At 54.3% G+C, this 23,982-nt stretch overlaps 1 protein-coding gene across 2 annotated transcripts in view; it reads right to left on the bottom strand.

The window, feature by feature from the left end:
• Positions 1 to 2,818: 2,818 nt before the first annotated feature.
• Fbln2 (fibulin 2) overlaps positions 2,819 to 23,982 on the bottom strand; it is a 70,110-nt gene continuing 48,946 nt past the window's right edge. The window contains exons 5-18 of one of the 2 annotated variants that reach the window (XM_063237957.1): positions 22,241 to 22,421; positions 19,867 to 20,076; positions 19,259 to 19,372; positions 18,480 to 18,581; positions 16,810 to 16,950; positions 13,766 to 13,900; positions 12,521 to 12,658; positions 10,988 to 11,131; positions 10,779 to 10,907; positions 10,339 to 10,464; positions 9,210 to 9,326; positions 8,785 to 8,913; positions 4,840 to 4,963; positions 2,819 to 3,582 (exon numbers count right to left, since the gene is read on the bottom strand). In XM_063237957.1, the coding sequence (XP_063094027.1) occupies positions 3,225 to 3,582; positions 4,840 to 4,963; positions 8,785 to 8,913; positions 9,210 to 9,326; positions 10,339 to 10,464; positions 10,779 to 10,907; positions 10,988 to 11,131; positions 12,521 to 12,658; positions 13,766 to 13,900; positions 16,810 to 16,950; positions 18,480 to 18,581; positions 19,259 to 19,372; positions 19,867 to 20,076; positions 22,241 to 22,421 (2,148 nt within the window). In that variant the 3' untranslated portion in view covers positions 2,819 to 3,224. The remainder of the gene's footprint in view (positions 3,583 to 4,839; positions 4,964 to 8,784; positions 8,914 to 9,209; positions 9,327 to 10,338; positions 10,465 to 10,778; positions 10,908 to 10,987; positions 11,132 to 12,520; positions 12,659 to 13,765; positions 13,901 to 16,809; positions 16,951 to 18,479; positions 18,582 to 19,258; positions 19,373 to 19,866; positions 20,077 to 22,240; positions 22,422 to 23,982) is intronic. The other variant, XM_063237956.1, reaches the window with a different exon arrangement.

Here is a 23,982-nt window from a genome sequence, read left to right as displayed (position 1 = left end):
GTCCCTCCGTTCGGGCCCCGGGCAGCATTTTTCCTAGTTGCAAGCCCTGTCCGCTTGCAGCTGCCTCTGCTCTTGGGGGCCGCACAGATGTAGTCTCTGCTGTCTGGCTTCTTGCGCAAAGGAATGTGTGTTTGGAGTCCCTTCCTGTCTGGTCATGTCTGCGTGTGACACCCAAGGCCTGCTGTCCCCCAGGGGTTCATCTCCTCTCCTTCTGAAGGACAAGAGTGCCTAGCGAGCTCCAGCAGTTATGAACAAACCTACCATAAACATCTGTGCCAGGCTTCTGAGTGGACCCTGGCGCTCAGCTAATTTGGATAAATCCTCAGGGTGTGATCTCTGGGTTTTCTGTTTCTGCGAGAAATCGCCAAGCTGTCCCCCAAAGTGGCTTCTGCACCCTCCTCAGCAGTGGCAGAGAGCCCCTGTTTCACCCTCGCCATGACGTTTGGTTTTGGACATACCAGTAGATGTATAGAGCAGGCACCATGTCGGTGGGGACCCGTTTCAAGACCCCAGTGGGTCCTGAAGGTGCACATATGGAGACTATGTTTCCCATACATACCCACACTAACGTTTTATTTACAAATTAAGCGGGTGTGATGCCACAGGCCTGTAATCCCAGCACTCCAGAGGCTGAGGCACTCCAGAGGCTGCAAGCTCGAGGCCAGCCTGGACTACATGGTGAGACCCTATCTCAAAAACCAAAAATTTAATTTATAAATTGGACCCACAAAGAGATCGACAACAGCCATAACAAAACAGAAAGATCCTAACTGTACTGTAATAAGGTGCGTGTGTGGTTTCTTACTGTACTTGCACCTTTTCACCTACAGGAGGCGTTTTCTGTTTCTCTCTGAGGCTACAGAATCACTGGCATTATTATTGTTACACAGGGCATTATCAAGTACCTTAGGGGGTCACTTGAACACCAGGGCCGAGATGCTGTGACAATGGGACTGTCACAACCCAGAAAGCCCATCACCCCTACGGCCACTCAGTGCCTAGTAGCATAGGATGCGCGTGGGTCACTTCGGGACAGGCCCAGAGGGACGGCCTTTCTTCCCTGTGGGAACCTAGGAGTTACTTAGTCTGGGATTTCCCATTTAATATTCATGGGCAGCAGCTGACCGCAAATCACCAAAACTGTGGCGCGCGAAGCGTGGGCTAAGGGGTTCACTGTGGCGGTGTCTGGTTGTTCTTGGCTGGGCGACTCCTTGTGACTGCTGTGGGTCGGCCGGGGCGAAGCGTCTCTCCTGTTCTCCAGCCCCTTCTGTCCGTGACCGCCCTTGGCGCTCCGTGGTAGCCTCAGCTGTGGCAGGTGGGCCAGGGTGCCCGCCACTGAAATACTTTACACGTCCACCTGCCTACATCGCTGGCCCTGCAGAGCAGCAGGCAGAGTCGCTGGACAGATGCAGCCACCAGGGGGCGCCATTGCCGTGCAGATGGGTTAGACCTTGGAACTTGGAGAGAGCCAGAGAGAAAGAGGAAAGGAGACACTCTCCCTGGTTTGCAGCAAGGATGCAGGTTTATAAAATCCTAACACACGGGAAAGCTGGAGCTTCAAGGCCTGTATCCCAAGCTCAGGAACTTCCGGAGGAGCTTACATACCTTCAGTGCCAGGGAGCTCACTATCTCCTGCTGGGCCATCTCAAGTCATCTCTGCCTGTTAAAAGAGCTGCAAAGTAAGGCAGACACCACCAGGCCTTCAGAGATCACAGCACCCGCTGAGTTCAAAACGTGCGCGAGAACAACTTCACTCCGAAAACCACAAGGAGGAAGTTTAAGATTTTTAGAAAAGCGCAAAACAAATGTTATTGGGAAGTTACTCGCTGTTTACATGATAGCTCAGAACTCCCATAAAACCAGGCCTCAGCCCACAGGACAGGGCTGTGACTGAGAACTTAAGTCACCCCGCACTGTGACTCTTGGTGGGAAGTGAGGTCACCAACCCAAAGGTGCTGCCTTTCCAGGGGACACCTGATGCAATGAGCTCAGAATAGAGGTGCAGACCCCTGAGATCAGCAATGCCCTCTTGGCTGTGTATCCAAAGAAATCCTCAAACAGGTGCAATTCCCTGCAGTGGGGACCCACAGCACCCTAGGCACATCTCTGGTGCATGCCAAAGGCCCTCCACAAAGTGTAAGGGTCCCTGTGAGGGGAGAGTAGCAGCAGCAGCCTGGATCCACACATCAAAAAATTATGACACATTTAAAACTACCAGCCACCAAAGTCTTCACACATTGGAAATGTGGTGGTACTGCTTGTAATCACAGCACTCTCGAGGCTGAGGCAGGAGGACTGCAATTTCAGGACATCTATCACTAAACATTGGTTAGCAATCACAAGGGCACAGAGTAGGCAGGGAAAGAACTTTAGCGGAAAAACCATTCATTCGCACAATCACAGCCAAGCGTCAAGGTTAGTTCAGCCAATAATGACTCTTGGAGCCTAAATGACATCCGGAGAGACAAGCCAGTGCCTGAGGTCCAAATTTTAGAAAGTGGAAGGCAGAAATTTGGGACAAGCAGAAAAAGGGGTTGCAAGAACAATAAAAGTAAGATCACAAAGTGTCAGGTGACAGGGTAATTCCCAACCCCAAGACAGCCCTGGCTTGAGAGTCAGTTGTTGGTGCAGGGCATTAGGGTACATAAGTATGGCTTAGGTCTAAAATGTCCCCAAATCTTGTGTGTCCAGAGGTGGGGCTTTCAGAATATGACTGAATTTGGGCGGCACGGAGGACCCTCCTGTCAAGCTGGCAGTTCTGTCTCATTCAGACACCACGATCAAATGCCATTTGTCAGAAAGGAAGTGGACGAGGGGGCCGATTTTTTTTCCTTTATAGCCCTTTTGTACTATTTGTTTTACAGTGTACATGTGCTACTTTTATAATTAAAACAATATTATTTTAAAAACTTAAAATGATTTTTTAAAAAGAGAACTAATCACAGTGGATCGTGAAACAGAGGGTCAACTGTAGAAGTGGGTCATTCAGCTGAGTCCAGAAGCCCCAATGTGGTCGCCGCATTCCAATCCGCACTCATTGTCCGGCCTTGGTCCCCACATGCAGGGCACCACGGTGACCACAAACTTGTGAGACGGACCTCCTGCTAACAAGCTCCCACCCTCGGGGTGCAGGAGAGGCCCAAAACCAAAAGCGAGACTCAATTTACAGAGTTCAAGACTGGGCAGGGACACACAACGCACTCAAGAGCAAGCAGCCCTGGATCCTAGGGCGCAAAGGCGGTGAAGAAGATGTGCATTTTGGCCAGGAAGGTGGTGACAGAGCCCTGGCGCCACAGCTTCATCTCCACATCCAGGGCGAAGTCCCGGGGCTCCAGCACAGGCCGCTGCAGCGAGACCACTCCGGTGAAGGCGTTGAGTCGGCGTGTGCCAAAGTAACCCTCCTCGTTGCCTCGCGTGATGGTCAGCGAGATGGTGTCGCCCGTGAAGGCCGGCGCGGGGCCGATGCGGAAGATGTGCGCAGGCACCAGCAGGCCGGTCTGGAAGTTGAGCTGGTAGTAGGTGATTCGTGCAGGCGAGTTCTGGCACTCCAGCAGGTCATGGCACGTGGTGCGCTCACACTTCCTGCGGAGCGAGATGGGGCCTGATCAGTGGACAGGCTCACAGGCAGGGGCTTGGTTGGTGGATGGGATTCCTGGGGTGGGGGCTACTCAGTGGGCCGGCTCATAGGCAGGGACTTAGTTGGTGGATGGGGCTCGTGGGGCGGGGCCTAATCAATGGGCAGGCAGGCTCACAGAAGGGACCTGGTTGGTGGATGGAGCTCATGGGGCAGGGCCTAATCAATGGGTGGGCAGGCTCACGGGCAGAGACCTGGTTGGTGGATGGGGCTCGTGGGGTGGGGCCTACTCAGTGGGCAGGCTCATAGGCAGGGACTTGGTTGGTGGATGGGGCTCATGGGGCGGGGCCTTTACAGTGGGTCTTGCTCACAAGCCCAAGCTTGGTTGATGGGTAGGGTTTGTGGGGCGCGGCCTGTTCATTGGGTGGGCTCACAGGCTAAGGCCTTGTTGGTGGACTGGGCTTGTAGAGTGGGGCCAGATCAGTGGGCCAAGCTCAAGGGGCGGGGCCTGGCCGGTTGGCGGAGCTCTCAAGGCTAGACCCTGACCGCTGTGAGCAGGCTTAGGTGGTAGGGACAGATGGTGGGGCTCGTCGGGTCCCACCACCAGACCAAAGAGACACAGCCCCACCCAGCATCTTCACGTGAGACAAGGCTCCTGATAGCCTGGTGGGCCTGGGGTATGACAGTACGAGGCACAGCTTCTCCTCTTCCTTACACCTTCCCTTCTCCGGAGCCCTTTCTCCACTTTTGCCGCCCTCCCACCCATCCTCCAGCATGCTCATTCCTCTGCCCACCATACCCTCGCCTCTCCATCCCTCTGATTGTGCTTAGCTGTGTGGCTGGCAGCAAAAGCCATCTTCAGTCACCTCCAAGGTTAGCTTAGGTAAAAGGACTGTCACTCAATCTTCAGCCAGCCTACCTACTACACTAGGGGTTGTCAGGTCACAAGCAGGCCCTTGGAAAGGCCTGGAGTCATGTGAGTGAGTGACTCCTGAGGGACGACATGGCAGCCCTGGGATATGCCAGTGACACTGCTGTCAGGGTCCCCAACCTCAGAAACAGGGTGAGCTAATAAGTGTTCGCTATATGACGGTGCTAAGTGGTGGGAGAAATGTTACACAGCAGTAGGTGACTAATACACTATCTGCATGTGTGCATAGGAACATGAGCAGAAAGTGGTCAAGGCAGGCTCCTGTCATTTGGTTGGGGCAGCATAGACACAGTGTAGGGTCCCAGGGTTCCCGCCTGGGGTTGGAGGCACTCACATTTCAGACACCCGAACGTAGTTGGGAGGGCACTCGAAGCGCAGGCAGCGGAAACTTCCCTGAAGGTTGTGGCAGGTCTCAGCCTCTGAGCAGTTGTGTGTGCCCAGTGCACACTCATCCAGGTCTGGAGAGCAGAGGAGGGATGAGGAGGGGAACCCTGAGGCCAGGACACCCCAGCCCTACAGCTCATCCTGGCTTTGGGAACACAGCTGCTTTGCCAGTCTGTACCATATTGTCATGTCACCTTCTGTCCAGAGGTCCCCCCAAAGCCTCATGCGCTCACAGGGGGCTTCTCAGAGGCGACTGGATCTAGAGTGTGTGATGCTGGGATCAAGGATGCGATGCTAGGTTTAAGGGTATGGTGATTACTGCACCCACATCCATCCTAACTGAGTAGCCTAGATAAAATATGAAAGGAGCAGAATGAAGCTGATATGGTCACTTGTGGCATCTATCAGATGCTGGACTGACTCCTAACAGCAACCTCGCAATGACGACCCCACCAACCATGCAGAGGGGACCACTGCCATCACCTGCCATCCTCAGGATGCCATGGATGCGTCCTAAGTCACATGGGTGCATTAGGACAAGACCTGCCCTCACCCCACTTCCTCCAGTCCAACCCAGAATGTGGGCTGTGGACCCCCAAGTCCCTCTTCAGGGCCCAGCCAGGATTTGCTCCCTCTCCAGGCCTCAATTTTCTCCATTGTAAGAAGTCATCTTCTCTACTCCCTAGGACAGCTGGGTGGGTGGCAGGGCATGGCTGGAGGCCATGGCGGGACACATCCCAGGCTGAGGGAGATGACTTCCTACAGATCTGCCACTGACTCCTCAATATGAGAGGGGCCCTGCCTGCTCCCTAGCTTGTGTCCTCGGTCACCCACCATCATGGCACTGGCCTGAGAATGGGCAGGCAGGACTGTGGGGAGCCAGCTCCTTGTGAAGGGCAGTGGAAATCATGGGACTTTCCTGCCACCCCGGGGCCTGTTTACAGGGGCCATCAGGCTCCTGTGACAAGGAGCTCTTGGCCCTGCAGACTCCCTGGAGAGCCCAGGTCAGGCAAGTGAGGGCAGGACGCTGCCCCGTACCAGGGGGTTACTGCAGGCGAACAAAGAACACAGGGGCAGAGGGACACGATAGGCTGCTCTAACCCTAACCCAAGCCCTAACCTGAGAAAACACTCTATTTTCAGCAACACTTCGGCTAATATAAATACACAGCGCCACCCCTGGGTATCTGCCACAGCTGGTTCCAGGGCTCCCGGAAGATTCAGGCATGTGCAGATGCACAAGCCCCTCACATAAAGTGACAGCGTCCGTGCATCCTCTGCTCACCCAGCCATCCACTCTAAGGCGTCTCTAGAGGATGTCTGTGCTTCATACTACATAAACGCCCTGTCAGTAGCTATTACACTGTGTGGCTTGGAGCCTGGACATCCAAACTTGTGGCTGGCCCGGGCCACGCAGAGTGAAGGAGAATTGTCTGAGGCCACATAGCAAATATAGAAAAGAGTTAACATTTATAAGTAACAAAGCTTCCATTATCTTATAAAACCACACAGCAAGCCCAAGTGTAATAATTAGGAAAACTTGCATGTCTGCTTAATCACAATAAACACCTCTCCTCACAGGCACACACACGTGTGAGCTGAGATACTGTCACCGTCATCACTGCATTTCACTTGCAAAGCCACATGCACATGTGTGCCATCTGACACACCCCAGATCCCACTGGACTGCGTGTGGCAGGTACAGGAGGCCGAGTCACCACAGCTCTGGGTCCTTCACTGTGCAGTGGTCACCTGTGTAGTCTGCCCGTGAGCACCACATGAAGGAATCATACAATCATCCAATTAGCTGGGCAGTGGTACACGCCTGTAGTTGTAGCACTCTTGGAGGCTGAAGCAGGAGGACTACAAGGCTGAGCCTCCCCTGGAAACTTAAGTAACTTAGCAAGACCCCATCTCAAAAATGGAAAAAATGCTTTAAAAGGACTCAGTGTGAAGGACTTGGGTTCAATGCCCAGCACTACCACCAAAAATGAAGAAAGAAAAGAAAGAAAACAACAAAAAAATCACAGAAAAATGTTAAAAGCTTACCACTACATGGGGCTACATTACTAATTGTCCCAGGCCCTCAGAGCCTGTGGGCCACAGGCTGGACACAGCTGGTTTAGAAATAACTTTTTTTAAAAAATCCCATATACGTGCAGTGGAGATGCAATTTTTATATTTATGATTTTTCTCAACTCATGGTTGAATCTGCAAATGTAAGATCTAAAGACACACAGAGCCAGTGGTGTGTGTGTGTGTGTGTGTGTGTGTGTGTGTGTGTGTGTGTGTAGGGACATTTAGCAGCAAGTCCTCTCCATTCATTCAGCACCATGGCCCAGTGCCCTGAGCTGGACGGGACTGTCTGAGCCAGACCAACCCTGTCCTCACGGGGTTCATATTCCAGAGGATGTGGCTGAGGCCAAGCATCCTCCTCTTTTTCAGTCCTGTTTGTGACTCCTGAAGATGGGGTGCTCGTGAGGTCTCAATCAGCACACAGCTGACCTATGGCCAGCCTCCTGTCCTTCTTCCCATGAGCTGACACCTCAGAGTTTGGTCTGGGTCTGCCCAGAACCAGAGCACACAAGGCACAGATGCTCAGCTTCGAAGGTCTGCAGACCTGGAACAACTCAGGACACAGTCCAGGAGTTGGGATACGCAAGGCCAAATTGGAGTGGGGTGTGCTGGGCCTTGGAAGACCCCTATCCCTCTATGATCAGCACAGAGACACAAGGATACCTGGGGTTCTCAACCCTCGGTGCTTTGTGCATGAGGCGATGGGCTGGGGACAGCTTGTCCTGAACACAGATGGGTTTCCAACCTATTCTCCTGGAAGTGGTCACACGTCATTCTGTTATGGAGCACACGAGTGCTGCTGTCACATCAGAAATCACATTCTAGGAATATAAGTCATAATTTCTGACCCACTGAGCTTCCCCTGAGCGTACAGATCATACAGCAGAGGCTTCGAAGCCAAAAAGCCCAAGCTGAAAGGTAGAGGCTGTGAACTGCCATTCACATGAGTATGCCTAGGGCTCAGGACTTAGTTTATTCCTTTGCTCCACACCTGCCTCCTTGAGGACTGGAGTCCTCACTGAGGACTCCCTGAAGACCTACAGAGCCAGGGCTCATCGGTGGGCACCATGCCACACGCTTCCGTGTCCCACCCTGCATTCTATTTGATGACACCCAACTTGATCTCAGGGTCCTTGGTAGGGACCACAAGTCTGCAAGACACTGTCTCACTCCATATCCTTCTGGGTACTACTCTGTCCCCTACTCCAGCCCACGGGCCTCCAGGCTCTCAGTGCCACTGTCTGGGGTGACACAGCCCCAAACTTGTCGGGGGGGGGCAGGTTCTCGAACACCAGGAGGTTCAGCATCAGTTCTCTGAAGCAAAGCCAGTGCCTTCCCTGCATCCTGCCCCTCCACTTAGCCCTGCTGGCTTGCCAGGCTCTGAGTTTGGTGGCCAATGGCTACAAATATAGATGTGACTCTCTTCAATTGACACAGGACCTAGCCCCACCCAGTCCCCTCTACTTCAAATCAGACAGGTGACTGCCCAGCCCTTGTGACCCTCTTCCCTCCTCCCTGGGGGTCCTACCTCCCAGTCCCTCCCAGTCCCCACCCCTGGAGAGCACTGCAGAGACTCAAGAATATTGACTGAGGCCCCATATTCTCTCTTGGAAGTCTCCTGCCTCATCAGCATCCCCCACAGTACCCTGGTGCCCTCCTCCCAGGGAAGGGAGTCCAGCTCAAAGATTCTATGCGGGACTGAGCTGCCACTCCCTGTCCCCAGGCACAAAGCATTCTGTGTCCATGCACTAATGCTGCATTCCAAGCGCTCAGCAAGTTATGTGAGGTCCCACCCCAACCCAGCCCTTGTCACTGCTTACCTTTGCAGGACCTGCCATTGGCCATCATGGCATAGCCCTGCTCTGGGCATGCGCACTGGTAGCTCCCAGGTACATTGAGGCATCGGAAGGTGCAGAGCATACCAGCAGCCTGTGCACACTCATCGATGTCTGCAGAAAGAGGGTCACCATTCACCATGGGCCTCATGTACCCACATAACCCACCACAGACAGCCTGTTCCCATCACAGCCACAGAGTTAGAGAGCCACTTTACAAAGGAGGCCGTGAGGCCTTTAAAAATAAAAGTGAGATCCCTAAAGCCATGTGGCAGATTAGGGCTCCCCTTCCAGTGCTCTGTGGATTTGACTCATAACTTCTTTCTCCAGTAGGGACCAATCAGGTGCCAGGCACATCCTCCACATTCCAACATCACATCCAACCTGCCCCTGGCAGAGGAGGGGCCTACCTGTGCAGGTGTGCCCATCTTCTGCCAGCTGGTAGCCCTGACGGCAGTAGCACTGGTAGGAGCCATAGATATTGGCACACTCCTGGCTGCAGCGCTGGGTTTCACATTCATTCACATCTGCAAGGAGACCAGGCGCTGGTCACGGCAGGGGAAGCCCTCCCAGTCCATGCATGAGGCTCAGGCCCCCAGCTTACAGGGAGCCTTGTCTCAGCAGAATGTAAGTTTCAGGCAACTTTGGGGGGTGACAGACAACCAGATGACCCCCCAAAAAGGACTGGGACAAGGCAAGGGCTGAGTTGAGGCAGGGTGGGGCTAGCTGGCCCTGGGGTTGAAGTGGGGACCCCAGGTGGTATTATGGTTTAAAACTAAATTCACAGCCAAATGTGCTGTGTGGAGGCAAGGCCCATGAATTCTAGCCCTTGGGTGGTCTCTCTCTCTCTCTCTCTCTCTCTCTCTCTCTCTCTCTCTCTTCTTCCCTCTCTCCCTCTCCTTCCTGGTTGCCATGGGGTTAGCAGCTTTCCTCCTCCATGTCCTCCCCCCATGCCATTTTCTACTTTGGAGCTGACCAGCCATGAACTGAACCCACTGAAACTGTGAACCAAACAAACATTTCTTCTTTTAAATTGCAGGTATCAGGTATTTTGTCCCTGCAACAAAAGTGACTAACACAGCCAGGCTGCAACTGTGTTCTCTGAAGTTGGAATCCATCTGTAATATGTAAACACAACTCGGTTTTTATACAAATACTGAGATTCTGGCTCCTGGAAAGCCAAGAACACAAGGCTGCCCTGGACCTCCACCCTTGGTGGCATGTGTGGGTGTTCTGCTGCAACACCTACTTTCATGCCTCTCTTAATTCCCTATCTGTCCCTGCATTCTTGGCTTCAGTTCTCCTGCCTGGAGCTCCAGTCACTTGCAGTAAGTGCTCATCAAAGTCTGCCACAAGAGAAGCATGGAGAGGATAGAAGCAGGGGCGGGGCCAGAGGTGGGTGGACGTGGCCAGAGACCAAGGTTGTTAGAGGCTGCCACGATGGGAGGGGCCAGAGGTCAGGTCCAGACAATGGCTAGGTAGGCTGGGCCAGAGGTCAGCAGGACTACAGGCTGGCGTGGGCGAGATCGGAAGCAGTACCTTCGCAGTGCTTGCCGTCCTCAGCCAGCCGGAAGCCCATGGCGCAGGAGCAGCGGTAAGAGCCCAGCGTGTTCTCGCACGTGTGCTGACACAGGCGGCTCGGTGAGGTCCAGCATTCATTCACGTCTGTGAAGAGGGGTAAGGGGTGGCCTTTTGGGCACTATGTGGGCGGCGCAGGGAGGGCAGAGCTGACCAGAAGCCAGCACCCTGCCCATCTAGGTTCCCTGGCTGAGAATGACAGGGAATGAGGACGGAAGGGACAGACATCGCGGGAACCAGACAAAAGGGCAAAAGGGCACAGCGGCTCGGAGAAGCAAAGAAGACATAGGAGGGTGCCCAGCAGCAGGGAGGAGCCTGCGGGAGGCCCAAGTCTGAGACGCTCTATGCCAGATGCCCCAGCAAGGGGCGCGGACCCAACGGGGACAAGGCCCTCCACTTACCGATGCAAGAGCGGCCGAAGGCGTCCCGCTGGAAGCCAGCCTTGCAGTCACAGCGGTACGAACCGGGCAGGTTGTGGCAGACCTGGCCGCTGCCACAGCGGTGCACACCTGTGGCACACTCATTCACGTCTGCAGAAGAAGTGCCACCCTGAGCACGCGCTCACCCTGTCCCCTGACCTTTCCAGGTGGAGTTGGGGCACCCGCCTTACCCACACACTGCGTCCCGTCCTCATTGGCGTGGTACCCATGCCTGCACATCAGTGGGTCCCTCTGGCACCTGTAGGAGCCCACCGTGTTGACACAGCTGAAGCCGGAGCGGCAGGGCTCAGGTAGCGATGTGCACTCGTTGATGTCTGTAGAAGGGTCACAAGTGACCAGGAGCCTGGCATGACATCTCCAGGCCACCCTGAACAGGACTACCCCACTCCTGTGTCCCACAACCCCAGGGGTGTGCCTCCAACCCCCCACACAAGCTGCACTGGCTAAACTCTGCTCACATCTGATGGATCTGTTGGAGGCAAAGGAGAAATGAAAGCTGAGCGTGGGTAACTATAGCTGCTCTTCCCCAAAAGCGCCACCCTACATAGTGAGTGGGACCCTGCCAACCAGCCCCTCCCCACTTGCCCTTACACACCACCCAACACCCCAGGGTCTTTGCACTTGCTGCCCAGCTTCCTTGGCACACATTTCTTCAGCTCTCTGCCCCAGTGTCACCTGCTCTGGGAGGCCCCAGGAGCCATATGAGTAGAAAAACTCTCCTTTATACTTTTATCCCCTACTTTTTTTCTTACGTACCAAAGGGCCTGTGAATTATTGGTACTTTTATAAACTTGGTTGCGTGCTTCTCTCTAAACTTCCTTGTCAGGCTGCTGCAGCTCCACTATAATATCTAGAACCCTGGCATAAAAAGTTACCCCATAACAGAATCACTGCAGGACTGTCCAATCAGGCAGACCCCTCCCCACCTTTCCCTGACCCCTACTAGAAAGGGTCCTACAGCAAACCACAGAGACCCTGAAGGTCTCGAGGGGTCCCCTGCACTGTGTGACACACTGGTAAGGTCACTGAACAAGGAGACATTAAAGGCAGTGTCTTGGGGATGGCTCCCAAGACTAGCCAGCAGAACCCCTGGAAGCTTGAGGAGGCCTTTGAATCCCAGCCTCCTCCCTGAGGTTGGAAGGGCAGGCAAGAGCTCCGTGCCCTAGGTCACCCCTGATCCTGTCTGCCCCTGCTCTCCCCATTGTCTCTCTGCACTGTTCACCCCTGTGGCAGGGGTGGCCATGACCTCCCAGGTAGGCCCTCCTGGCCAATGAAGAACAAGGACACCAGAATCTCAGGCCTTTTGGACGCAAGAAGGCCAGCATCTGTCCAACTGCAGGCCTCAAGCCATGAATGCAGCATGGAATCACTGCAAGGCTCACTAGCATTCTTTAAAAATGAAGGTTTCAGTAAGCATGTGAGTTACTGTTTTGTGAACTTAGTATGACAGCTGTCCATGGATGTGTGCGTATAGTCTTGTTGGCCAGGTTGCATTCTGCCAGGCCAGTCAGCTAAGATGGTAAACTAAGGACACAAACTAAGTCAAGGTGAGACACTTCAGGTTAAGAAAGTAGGTACCGTTCTGCAGGGTCTCTTGGGGCTGGCACTAGGCACACAGCTGGACAGACAAGAGCAGCCAGCCCGCCAGGCCTGCCTGGGCTTAGGGGCCCTTAGGAGCCCCAGCACTCCCACAGCTGACTCACCCACACAGTTTCCCTCAGGGTCCTGCAGGAAGCCCTCCATGCAGCGTTGCCGGGCCTGACAGTAGAAGGAGCCCTTGGTGTTCTGGCATGAGGAGCCAGGCTGGCAAGTGTGCGAGCCCACGGCACACTCGTCCACATCTGCACACAAAGGCTGGGTGTAAGAGGTAGGCAAGCCCCAGCCCTCATTTCCCTGTCCTCAGGACACCATGACCTTGACAGTCACAAAGTTCTTCTGCATTTCCAGAAGCTCAGAGTACCATGTCACCAGCACAGCCCAGGTCCCAGGAGTTACCATGACATAGCCACACGGACTGAGCTCTCCTGTGGTCTGAGAGCTGCCAGATGCACTGATTTACTTCACCCTCACAACCATCCTAGAGCATAGATGCTACACCAGCCCCAGATCATGCAGGGTAAACTAAGGCACAAGGCACTGGGCTAGGAGCAGAGCTCAGGCAGTCAGGCCCCCAGGATCTGTACTTATAACAGCTCACTGTCTCGAATTTGTGAGGACAGAGGGAGGTAGGAATGAGTGGTTATGTCCCTAAGGGAAGGTTACCTGGTGACACTTATGAGGAGGTGGCATAGGTAGTACAAAGGCTCCAACCCCTGGGACTCTGCTTCCTCCCCCTGGCTCATGGCCTGCTGCTCCCTTGGCCCAGAACTCCCTTCCCAACAGCCACCCACTGTTCGGTTCCCAGTTGCAGTGTGACCTCCACTGGGACTCTCCCTGCACCCCCCACCTGAAGCAGCACCCAACCCTTGGCCATTCTGCCATCCCCATCTGTTACTGTGCTCCCCATGTTCCCTACCACATGATTGAAGGAAGGACACGGTTCCCCATCCTGTACTTCTAGTCCTCAACCCTGCCAGGCACACAAGGGCAGCTCTGGAAATATTTGTTCAGTGGGATGAAAATTCTCCCTTAGAAGCTAGAATTTCCCAGTGAAAAACTCATGTGATTTTCCTGGACTCTCAACCCCAGGTACAAACATGGAAACCAAGGTGTGGCACCCAGATGCTAATGAGCAGCAGGAAAGATGGAGGTAGACCCTGGACTCCCTACTCAGCTTGAACTCCTCCACTTCTGCCTCCACACTACCTGAGGGGTCCTCCCATTACCAAGAAATCAAATACTGGGAACTTGCAAGAAAGCAAGCTCACAAGCCGCGGGGGGTGGGGGTGGGGCTAGGCTTGGGATGGGGGGTGAGGGGCGGGGCCGAGGCTCCAGCCAGCCCTTCTCACCTACACACTCCCCATCCTTGAGGACGTAGCCTGGGTCACAAGTGAGGGCCTTGTAGCAGCGGAAGGAGCCCAGAGTGTTCACACAGTGCTCGCCCCGGCTGCACGTGTGCAGGTCTGTCACGCACTCGTTGATGTCTGCAAAGAAAGGGAGGCTGGCTATTAGGGCCTGCAGGATGCTCTGGAGATAGACAGCTGCCAGGAGCAACCAGAGGTCCTCAAGCCTTCAGGAGGGACGGAGCACAGGCCCTGCCCTTGAGGTACTCACCGTGAGGAGCCAAATGCGCAGCTGAAGACCCCTATCCATGCACCCCTTCATTCAACAAAGATTTAGGAAGCACCAGCGAAATGCCAAGCACCCATCTTGGCAAGAGGGATACACACCAGTGAACAAGACGTACATAAATCCCCGCGCTCAGGCCAGATATGCAGATACAAAGCACAGGATTGAGAGGCCGTCACGAGTGCTGTGCTGACCAGTGCAGGCGAGGCTGTGGGAAAGCTGGGTCAGCAGGAGTGTGGAGTTCACCTGTGGGGAGGGTTCTCAGGGACAGCTCTGTGAGGGCCTCTGGCAGGTAGCTGGTGGCTGGAGCCCCTCTGGCAGAGGGGCTCTGGCAAGAGCATGGTGGCACACGCCAGTAATCCCAGCACTGAGAGAGGCCGAGACAGGAGTATCACAAGTTTAGTGTCCTGCCTGGGCAATTTAGTGAGCTCATGCCTCAAAATAAAAAATAAAAGGGCTGGCAAAGTAGCTAGGTGGTTGAGTGCTCCTAGACAAAGACAATAATCTGGGTGGATAATGAGGTGGGGGAAGCTGTCTAGTTCCAGAAGTATGGAGAAGGCAGAACCCTGAGATCCACCATGGGTAGTGGGGAAGGGGGAGACCAGAGCCAAGCGGTATTTCAGTACCTCTTCCCCAGGCTCACCTGGGCCAGGCAGTGCTGTTCCATCAGGCTAAAGTCACAGGCAGCAGCCAGAATGAAAGCCAGAGTGCCCAGCCCCCAGCTACACCTGTCTCGTAGTTCACTTCCTGTACAAGGTAAGTGGTTTCCTCCCATCTTCCTGCAGCCCCGCCCACCTGGAACACTTTTCCCAGGGGCCAAGATGTCCTCAAACTGCAGCACACACACAAAAAGGCAAATGATAAAAGTACAGGGGAGTACCTGGCAGAAGTCATACCCAATACTGTCCCTCTTTGGCTTGCAAACCTCCAGCTATGAGGAGCTCACTACCTCTGGAGATTGCCTCAGTGTGATGTATTTGTAGAATAATACTAGCACAACAAAACACTAGCCAAGTTCCTTGTGTGGACTAGCTCATTTCATCTCTACACAATTTCATTCACAGATTTAGAAACCAAGAAGTTAAAAGAACTGATTTAAGTGCTTTTAACATTTTTTTTAACAAATCTTTTGGAGTGCACAGAGCTATGTCCCCATCCCCTTTATTTTGTTTTCCTTTGTTGTTGTTTTTAGATTTAGCTAACTTGATGAGTTGCCCAGGCTGGGTTCAAATTTGCAGGCCTCCTGCCTCAGCTTCCCCAAGTGCTAAGATTATAGGGGTGCATCACTGTACTGAACTTGTTCAACATCTTCTAAGCAGAAAGTGGCAGAGGTGGGATTTGAACTCAGGCAGTCCAGCTTTAAGGCCACTTTCCTGTCACTTATCAGGTTAATGAGCTGGGAGCCCCAGGAGACGTCTGCAGATGTACACAGGGCTGGAAAGGGAGCAGGGACACTAACACGGACACTTGAGTACAAAAGAGTATGTGTGCATTTGTGCAGGATGAGAAAGAATGAGCATGAACACAGGTGCTGTGCCAACTGCAGTGTCCCCAGCACCCATTCAAGCTGTCAGGGACCCACCCTCTCTGCCTCGAAGCTTTGTGTCTGGGCCACTAGGCAGCCTGCTTATGGAGCACAAGAGGGGTGCACAAACCCTCAACATGGCCACCTTCCCAGAGAGATACACAGACCACCCCCCCAGCTAGGAAGAGATGCCACTAACTGGCAGGCAGGTCAGGGGACACATTCTGTGCCCAAGGCAGAACGCCCAGGCAAGTATATCTGCCAGACCTCAGCCAGTATCTTGGGCCACCTGCCCACAGCACAGCGCTGGACAGTCCCCAAACACAGGCTCTGGTCCCTGCCTCTCGCTTTTGCACTTCCTCATCACCCTTAGAGACACAAATTCCACCTCTCTAGAAAGGGCATGCAGATGCCACCAGTGGAAAGATGCCTCCCTCTACCTCTTCCTGCACACTGTGATCTTGGGTTTATCTGAGAAGAGGGGAGGAGACAAGCATTCATGTCCCCTTTGTGAAAACATCAGGTGGCCAAGAACCAAGAGGGCACCAGGGCTTCCTCATTGCCCACAGAGAGGCCCTGGAGACCCCAAAGCACAGGGCACAGGGGGAAGAGTTGGGACCCCGTGCTGACCCAGCCCAGGCACAGGCGGGTGTGCCCTGTCCCCATCCTCTGATCCTTGTGGAAGCTCAGAGAGGAGTTTGAGATCACTCAGTAAACAATACCAAACTGGGGGACAAAGCCAGGAGTGTCAGCCACAATCCCATCCATTTATCCTTGGAGAGGTTCTAGCTGTACCTAAGGACACTGTGACCGCTGGGGACCATGCTGTCTGCAGGCTGTGTGCTGTCCTGCACCCATGACTTTCAGCCATCAGAGGGGACAAGAAGCCACCTCTTCGCAGATGGGGACACTGTGACTGGGAGAAGACAAGTCACCAGTCTGAGACCACCAAGCCACCTGCCTGCAGACCCCATGCACCCTATCCCACTGCCCTGTCAGTGACCAGCTGGGGACACATCCCCTGAGTGCTTTTGGACACACAGGCACGTCCCTGGGAAAAGCAGCCTCCCAGAGGACAAGCGGGACAAGACACCAGGACACGGGGGTGTGACACGGAGCACGGGGCCAGCTGTGTGAGGACTCACATGCAAAGGACAGGCCTTTAGCATGTGACCTTTGTGGCAGGCTGGGCGTGGCGCAGAGCGAGATGGGGTGGGCACAGGTGGGGTCCTCGCTTACCCACGCACTTCCTGTGCGCGTTGAGGATATAGCCCTCGGCGCAGAGCACTGTGTGGTTGACACAGGAGAAGGATCCCAAGGTGTTCACACAGAACTGGCGCCGGCTACAATCGTGAGTGCCCAGCAGGCACTCGTCTTGGTCTAGTGGCAGCCACGGAAGGAAAAACAGAGGGGCCATTAGAGGGGCAGGGCCTGTCCTGTGGCAGCCAGTGACAGAGGGCCAGCCAAGACCCAAAAAAGTGCAGGGAACACCCAAGCCTGAGTTTGTAGAACCCAACGATGTCAATGCTGAGCCCTAGTAATGACAGATGGAGGTGAGACTCAGAGAGGGCAGGCAGGTGGCCTAGGGTCACACGGCACCACAGAACCAGGTCTGCCTCCTTCCCATACTGTGTACCAATCCCTTGGCCACAGGCAGCAAGGAACCCATAGCACAAGACTGGACACTCAAGGCTTCAGGGGAGGGCATGAATGAACAGTGGAGGTGCTGTGCTGTGCTGCAGGGCTGGGGCCCATACACAACGGGACAGGGCAAGAGAAGCCCACAAGCTGGAAATGCTGTAAAAATGCTTGAACTGGCCACGGCTGAGGAGTCCCTGGATTATTTTAGACACTATGGAGAAGAGCTGGACTCCCCTGCTAAGCAGGCTGCACGCACTTTCAGATAGCCCACTGCAGCCTCTGCCATGCACACAGTTCCTCCTGCCAGGGCCCTGGAAGGAGGCAGGATGGAGAGATGGGCACGCTGGCCAGGTCACAAGGCCGGTGACTCCAGAGTGATGTGTCCTCAGGGCCCTGGGACATGGCAGGGGATACAGCACAGGGAACCGAGCAGCACAGAGATGTGAGAGCAGCCTGGCTGCAATGGCCACTGTGCTGTGCGCCCTGAGCAAGTCTGCTGCCCTGTCTGGGCTCACAGCATGTTTTTGGCCTAGGACCAGCCTCTTCACCTAGACCCTCAGCATGCTCGGCCCCACCTCCTGTCTGTCACAAGGTGGCAGAGGCTGGGGACTGTGCAGGCTGTCCCTGAGATGTCACTCAACACAAGCCACCACTGTGCAGGAGACAGGGCTGGACTCGCAGAGGACCTCGGGACACCACACCACCTTGGTGGGGCCCAGGTGAAAGGGATGTGGGCCTCTTTGTGAATGGCAGTGGCAGCTCACTGTCACCAAGATCCGTCCTGCCTCTGTCATCTTGGTACCACAGACTGGCTAGGGCCTCCTTACCAGCCCCTCACAGCAGGCCAACACAAGACAAAGGCCATTGCTAGGTGTCACTTCCGTGCTTCCCTTTCTCCATCCAGGACAGGAACACGGACAGACAGGGTGCTGCTCACAGACCAACTCCCACCATGGACATGGATGACACAAGAACACAGCAAGTGGAAGTGTGGCCCAGGACTTATCAGAAACACAAATTCTCCATCCTGCTGGACCCTCTGAGCGAGGATCTGTTCCCTCAAGTCCGTAGGGGAAGGGTGAAGGTCAGTGATGAGGTGCACAGCCGTATCTGAGCAGCACTGTTCTCAAGAGCAGAGCAAGTCGATGGGAAGATCCCAGGCCCAGCATGCAGGTGGCATGGGGCCATCCTGGAGGGGCTCTGCCATGCAGCCAAACCTGTCACTCGGAGACCCCACCACAGGTAGCAGGGTAGCCCAAGGCACTCACCTTCACATGACACACCGTCCGCCATGATGGCATAGCCGGGGAAACAGGAGCACACGGCCGAGCCCCTGATGACACTGCATACCTGCCTGCAGGGTCCATTGTCTAGGGGAGATGACACAAGGGTCAGACATGGCTCCCATCACCCTGGCTCTGATCTTGAGGCAGAGGAGAAGGGAGGCGGACAAACGGGGATGCAAGAACCCCTGTCCTGGGTCACCAGCTACATGGACTCCTGGGTGACCCCTCCGCAGCATTCAGGTCCCATTCATTCCTCTAGTGACATGAAGGAAGAGACAGAAAGCAGGGAGACACAGGGGAAGAAGGGGAGGGAGGAAAGATGGATGGACGCTTGGATGGATAAATGGACTGACAGACAGGATGAATGGGTGGATGCAGCTCAGCAGGCAGGATGAGGCCCTGGTTCAGTACCCAGCATGGCAAAAAAGAAGGAACAGGGATGGGACAAAAAGAGAACAATGAGGAAAGCATGACTGCGTCTGGTCTCTATTTCCGCTCACCAAACAATGCACTAGCTCAATTTTACAGGAAGATGCAGAAAGCAGCCAATTGGCTTTCTAGGGGGCCACACGCCCAGGCCCCAGGCTTTCCTCATCTCTCCCCAACAGCAATGTTCTCTGCTCCTCACCCAGTGCACACAGACAACCACTGAACCACAAGCAGAAGCATCCCTTTGCCAGAGCTATTTGCCAGCACCTAGCAATCCAGGTGCATCCAGTGACCTGGGGGCCCCATGTGGGGACACTGTCCCCACTGCTCACCTTTGCAGGTGTTGGGCTGTGGCAGAGGCAGCGGGATGGTGTTGGGGGCTGCCTGGGCTGGCTCAGGTCCCGTTGCAGACTCCCGTGGAGCCTCTGGCTGCGACGCAATCCTGGCTGCCAGGGCAAAGTACAGAGCAGAGGTGGAGTTTGGGTCTTCGCCAGATCTCAGGTACTCATGGGCACCAGTCCTTCTCATACCCAGGTACCATCCTGGGCACTTGCTGCTGGCTTCACTGAAGCCCCTCCCACACCTCAGAGGGGAAACTGGGCTCAGGGGGCAGATGCTCATCAGGTAACAGCCATCTCACAGCTACCTGAGGCATAGATTGGTGAAGGGGAGGTAGGCAGAAAGGAGAGAGGAAGAGGAGGAAGAGTGCCCAGGCTAAAAAGGAATCCAGCCCCTTGTGCCAGGGCTGGACACCACAGCACCACAGAGCCACAGAGGGTCTGGGCAGACCCTCTCACTGTGGGATTCCAGATGGAATCTCTCTGCCCAGCCTCAAGAGGCTCCATGGCTGCCTTCCACCAGTGCCAACATCAGCAGTGGCAGGTGGTGAGGCACCACACCATCGCTGACTCAGAAGGCCCCGACCCTGCCCATTCCTCACCTGGGCGGCAGGTGTGGCCGTCATCCTGCAGCAAGAAGCCGGGAAAGCAGGCACAGCGGTAGGAGCCCACAGTGTTGATGCACAGGTGCTGGCACAGCTCACCCGGCAGCAGCAGGCACTCATCCTGATCATCGCCTGGCAGGTTGTTGGGCAGCTCAGCCTCTGTGCCTAATGACAGAGCCTCCCGGTTCCCCATCTCTGGCTCTGAAACTAGGATGGGAAGCAGAATTCAGGACAGAGCCAGCTTGGCCTGAGCAGGTGGCTGGCACACAAGCCCCACACACCAATGCAGGTCCAGCAGATAGTGAGGACAGACGCAAGATAGATGGATGGAAGGCTGCAGGGAGGAAGAAAGGGATGAATAGATGGATGGTGGGCAGTTGGATGGATGGTTGGATGGACAGATTGATGGATAGATGAGTAGACAGATGGATAAATGGATGCATGCTTTCATGGATAGATGCATGGATGATGGATGGACAGACTGATGGATGGACAGATGAGCAGAAGGATGAATGAATACAGGGATGTATGTGTGCGTAGATGACCAGATGGATGAATGGGCCACAGACAGACAGACTGATGAATGGACAGATGGGCGGATGGATAGATGGATAAGTGGATGGATGGGCAAATGAATTAATAGTCTTGCAGTACTAAAAATGAACCCATGAGAGCTGGGTCCAAGTCTTCATTACCTGAGTCCCTTGCAAGAGGACCAAGCCAGGTTCCCAAGGAAGCTCGTGCTAAAGTGCTAAATTAGATTCTGAGCCCCAGCCTCATTGACATCAGGGAGATGTCTCCTAGCCACAAAGGATCCCTACTCACCAAACCTGGGTCCCACTGGGTGGGGATGAGAACCCTGGATATACCGCTCTCGGCAGCACCAGCTCCCAGCACTGTGGAGAGCCCAGGGAGAGAGATAGAGAGGGTGGCTGGGCAGCTTTGGAAGGCTCTGAAACATGGCAGGGAGGGCCAGGGCCAGGACTAGGGGCAAGGCCTGCAGCCCTTCCAAGCTCTGTGCCACTGGAGGTCTCAGTGCTTCCAGCATCCACAGGCAGCCAAGCCCCCTTCCAGAACAGCTGCATGGAGTCGCTAGGGAGGAACGTGGTGCATGTGACAGTGTTTACATTAAGCTCCAGCTTGTCGGGCCTGCAGGGGGCTGAGGCAAATCTGGCCCAGGACCCCCACCACCCCAAGGCCAGGCCATACCCCCACAGCTCAAAGCTCACATTCATCAGCTAGCCTGGCCCCACTGCCAACACCTCTGTGAGCCAGGCTGACCAGCAATTCCTCCAAGGAACATGTTGTCACTGGCCCTGCCACTGTTTTTCACACATCTCACCTGCTCCCTGCCTGCCCACTTGCCTTTTGATCTCTGAGGCTGTTTCTCCTCAACCTTTTTTTTTTTTTTTTTTTTGGTATCAGGAATGAACTCAGGACCTTTCACTTGCCAGGCAGGCACTGTGCTGCTGAGCTATGTCCTCATCCCCTGAAGCTGGATTTCCTCCCAACACCACCTCAAAACAGACTCTTCTAGTCATAAGCTGGTCTTGACATCAGCATTCAAGCAGCCCCCTGGATGGGTGGGTGGACAGATGGGCAGGAGGAAACATGTATGGGTGAGTGGCTGAGGATGATGGATGGATGACAGGATAAATGAAGGAGTAAAAGGATGAATGGAGGACAGGTAAAAGAATGGATAAAATAGATGGAAGGATGAGTAGATGAACATGCAGGCAGATAGGTGAATGGGTGGTGGATGATTGGTAGATGGGTAAATGGAAGGGTTAATGAAGGGGTGAATGGAAGGTCAATCAGTGGATGGGTGAATGCGTGAAGATATGGATGGGTGAGTGCATGGGTGTATGGTAAGTTGGTGCATAAGTAGTGGAGGGGTGAAGAGTGAGTGCGTGAATGGGGTAGACAGGTGAATGGATGGGTGAACGGATGTGTGAGTGAGTAGTTGGTTGGGCGGGTAGTAGGATGGCTGTGTGGATGGGTGGGTGGCTGAGTGGATGGGTGGGAGGGTGGATGGGTAGGTAGATGAGTAAGTGCATGGCGAGGAGGAATAACAATGCATAAATGGACAGGGACAGGAGGGTGGGGAGTGAACAAGTAGAGGGATAATGATGGTGGCTGGTGGTCAGTGGATGGAGTGGGTAACACATAGAGAACCAGAAGAGACCCACATCTCCAAATCAACAGGGCAGAGTCCAGTCCAAGGTCACAGAACTCTGTCTAGAGCAGAGCTCAAACCTAAAGCCATCCCATAAAGCAGCAGAATCCAGCCTGGGCTTGGAACCCCAAAATTCACAGCTCCCCTCATCCCCAAAATGCCCCCAGCCTCCAGCCCAGGAAAGATAACACCCACCTCTGCGCGGCGCAGCTTCAGGCTCTGGAGGCCGGCGGATCTCGGGCACGATAAGGGGGTCCTCACCCTCACAGCAGGAAAGCATGACGTGGTTGCAGGGGTAGCCCAGATTGGGGTTGGACTCACAGGACTGGCCCTCGGCCCGCACACGGAGCCCCAGGCCACAGCAGTCACAGCACGGCTGGAGGGAGATTCCGCAGGTTGGATTCAGAGCAGAGTGCATAGCAGTTGGTTTTATTTTGTTTTGTTCAGCACCAAGGGTTGGACCTAGGGCCTTCACACTGAGCTCCTGAGCCCTTTTTATCTTTTACTTTGAAAAAGGATTTTGCTAATTTGCTAAACTGCCCAGGTTGAGCTTAAATTTGCAATCTTCCTGCCTCAGCCTCTCAGAGTGCTAGGATTACAAGGACTGAATACCACGCTTAGCTCTCAGGAGAGCTTTTAACTGGAACTCATTCTTCTTGGAAGTATATCTATTTTGCTCTCCCCCTTCCTCCTTTTTGGAGCACAGATGTGATAGCTGGAGCTTTTACAGCCATCTGGGCCATGAAGAATCCCTGAAAATGGAGGCTCCACACCACTAAGGAAGATTAAAAAGAAAACTAGAAATGTGGGTCCTTAGATCTACCCCACCTCACACTTCCAAAAAGAAATGAGGTTTAATTTCTTTCAGCAATGGTGGCAGATTGGCTGCTGTCAGAGGCCCAGCTCTTCCCTCCTCCTCGTGTACACGTCTTCTCAGTATGGTATTTCAGCCCACACAGAGAGGCAGAGTGACAGTATGGCAGCTTACACACAGTTGGATCTGGGTGTGCAAGTCCAGTGTCATGACAGCTTGAGTTACTGCAGGGCAGCAAACTTTTGAAAGGTGAGGTCTGGTGGAAAGTTATAGGTCATTTATGACAGATGTTCTGTCCCAGTGCCAGAAAGCTGACCAACATGCATGCTTTCATCCCCTTTCTTAGAATTCAGCTTGGCTACTAGCTGACCAGGCCCAAGGTAATCTGCAGGGTTAGTTAGACAGATGGCTCATGACTCATGGTGCCATATAAGCTAGACCACAGAGATCATCTGAGAAGGGTCCCGGTCAGCTGACCAGACTGATGTGCTGCGCTTGTCATAAACTGGGGGGAAAGGGGCATACTGAGGGCGCTTTGTTATGCAGCAATAGCTAGCTTACACTCCAGGCTGAGATCTCCCAGCCTGGAACCTCCCACCTACTGAAACCATACCATGGACATGGCACCTCTTCCTGGCATTGTCCCTCGTCCTCCCCACACCCCAAAAGTCAAGGATTTCTAGCTCCATTCTCTAGACAGAGGAGCTAATGCTGAGAGCTGGGATCAGACTAGTAATTAACATAAAGAAAAAAAATGGGACTCCACTTTGCTTGTCCACAAAATGGACTGTTGGGAGCCACAGCACCACTAGGTCACCCTGAGTGACGGTCGCGAGGCCCGTAGGAAAGAGCAAAGCCTGAGATTACCCCTCCCATCGAGCACGCCGAGATGGCGCCTATTTCCTGCTTCCTGATCTGTATCTCTGCATTAAGCGCCTGCTCAGCAGAATAGTCTACCTAGTCACCAGTGACGCTAGCCAATCAGCTCGCCCGAACTGCTTCGATATGATTGGAGGTTGTATCGGTATATAAGCCAGCGCCTCCACCCTGCGGAAGAGAAGCACGGAAGGAGCCGCGGGGAGCGGACCAACAGAGGCTTCGGCCGGGAGGATTCCCGGGGCAG

This window comes from Cavia porcellus, unplaced genomic scaffold (genome assembly GCF_034190915.1).
Source record: "Cavia porcellus strain 051 isolate PalLab524CR breed Dunkin Hartley unplaced genomic scaffold, mCavPor4.1 scaffold_27, whole genome shotgun sequence".
Lineage (NCBI taxonomy): Eukaryota > Metazoa > Chordata > Mammalia > Rodentia > Caviidae > Cavia > Cavia porcellus.
Note: the sequence above shows the minus strand (reverse complement) of the source record. Positions and strands in the feature narration are given on the sequence as shown.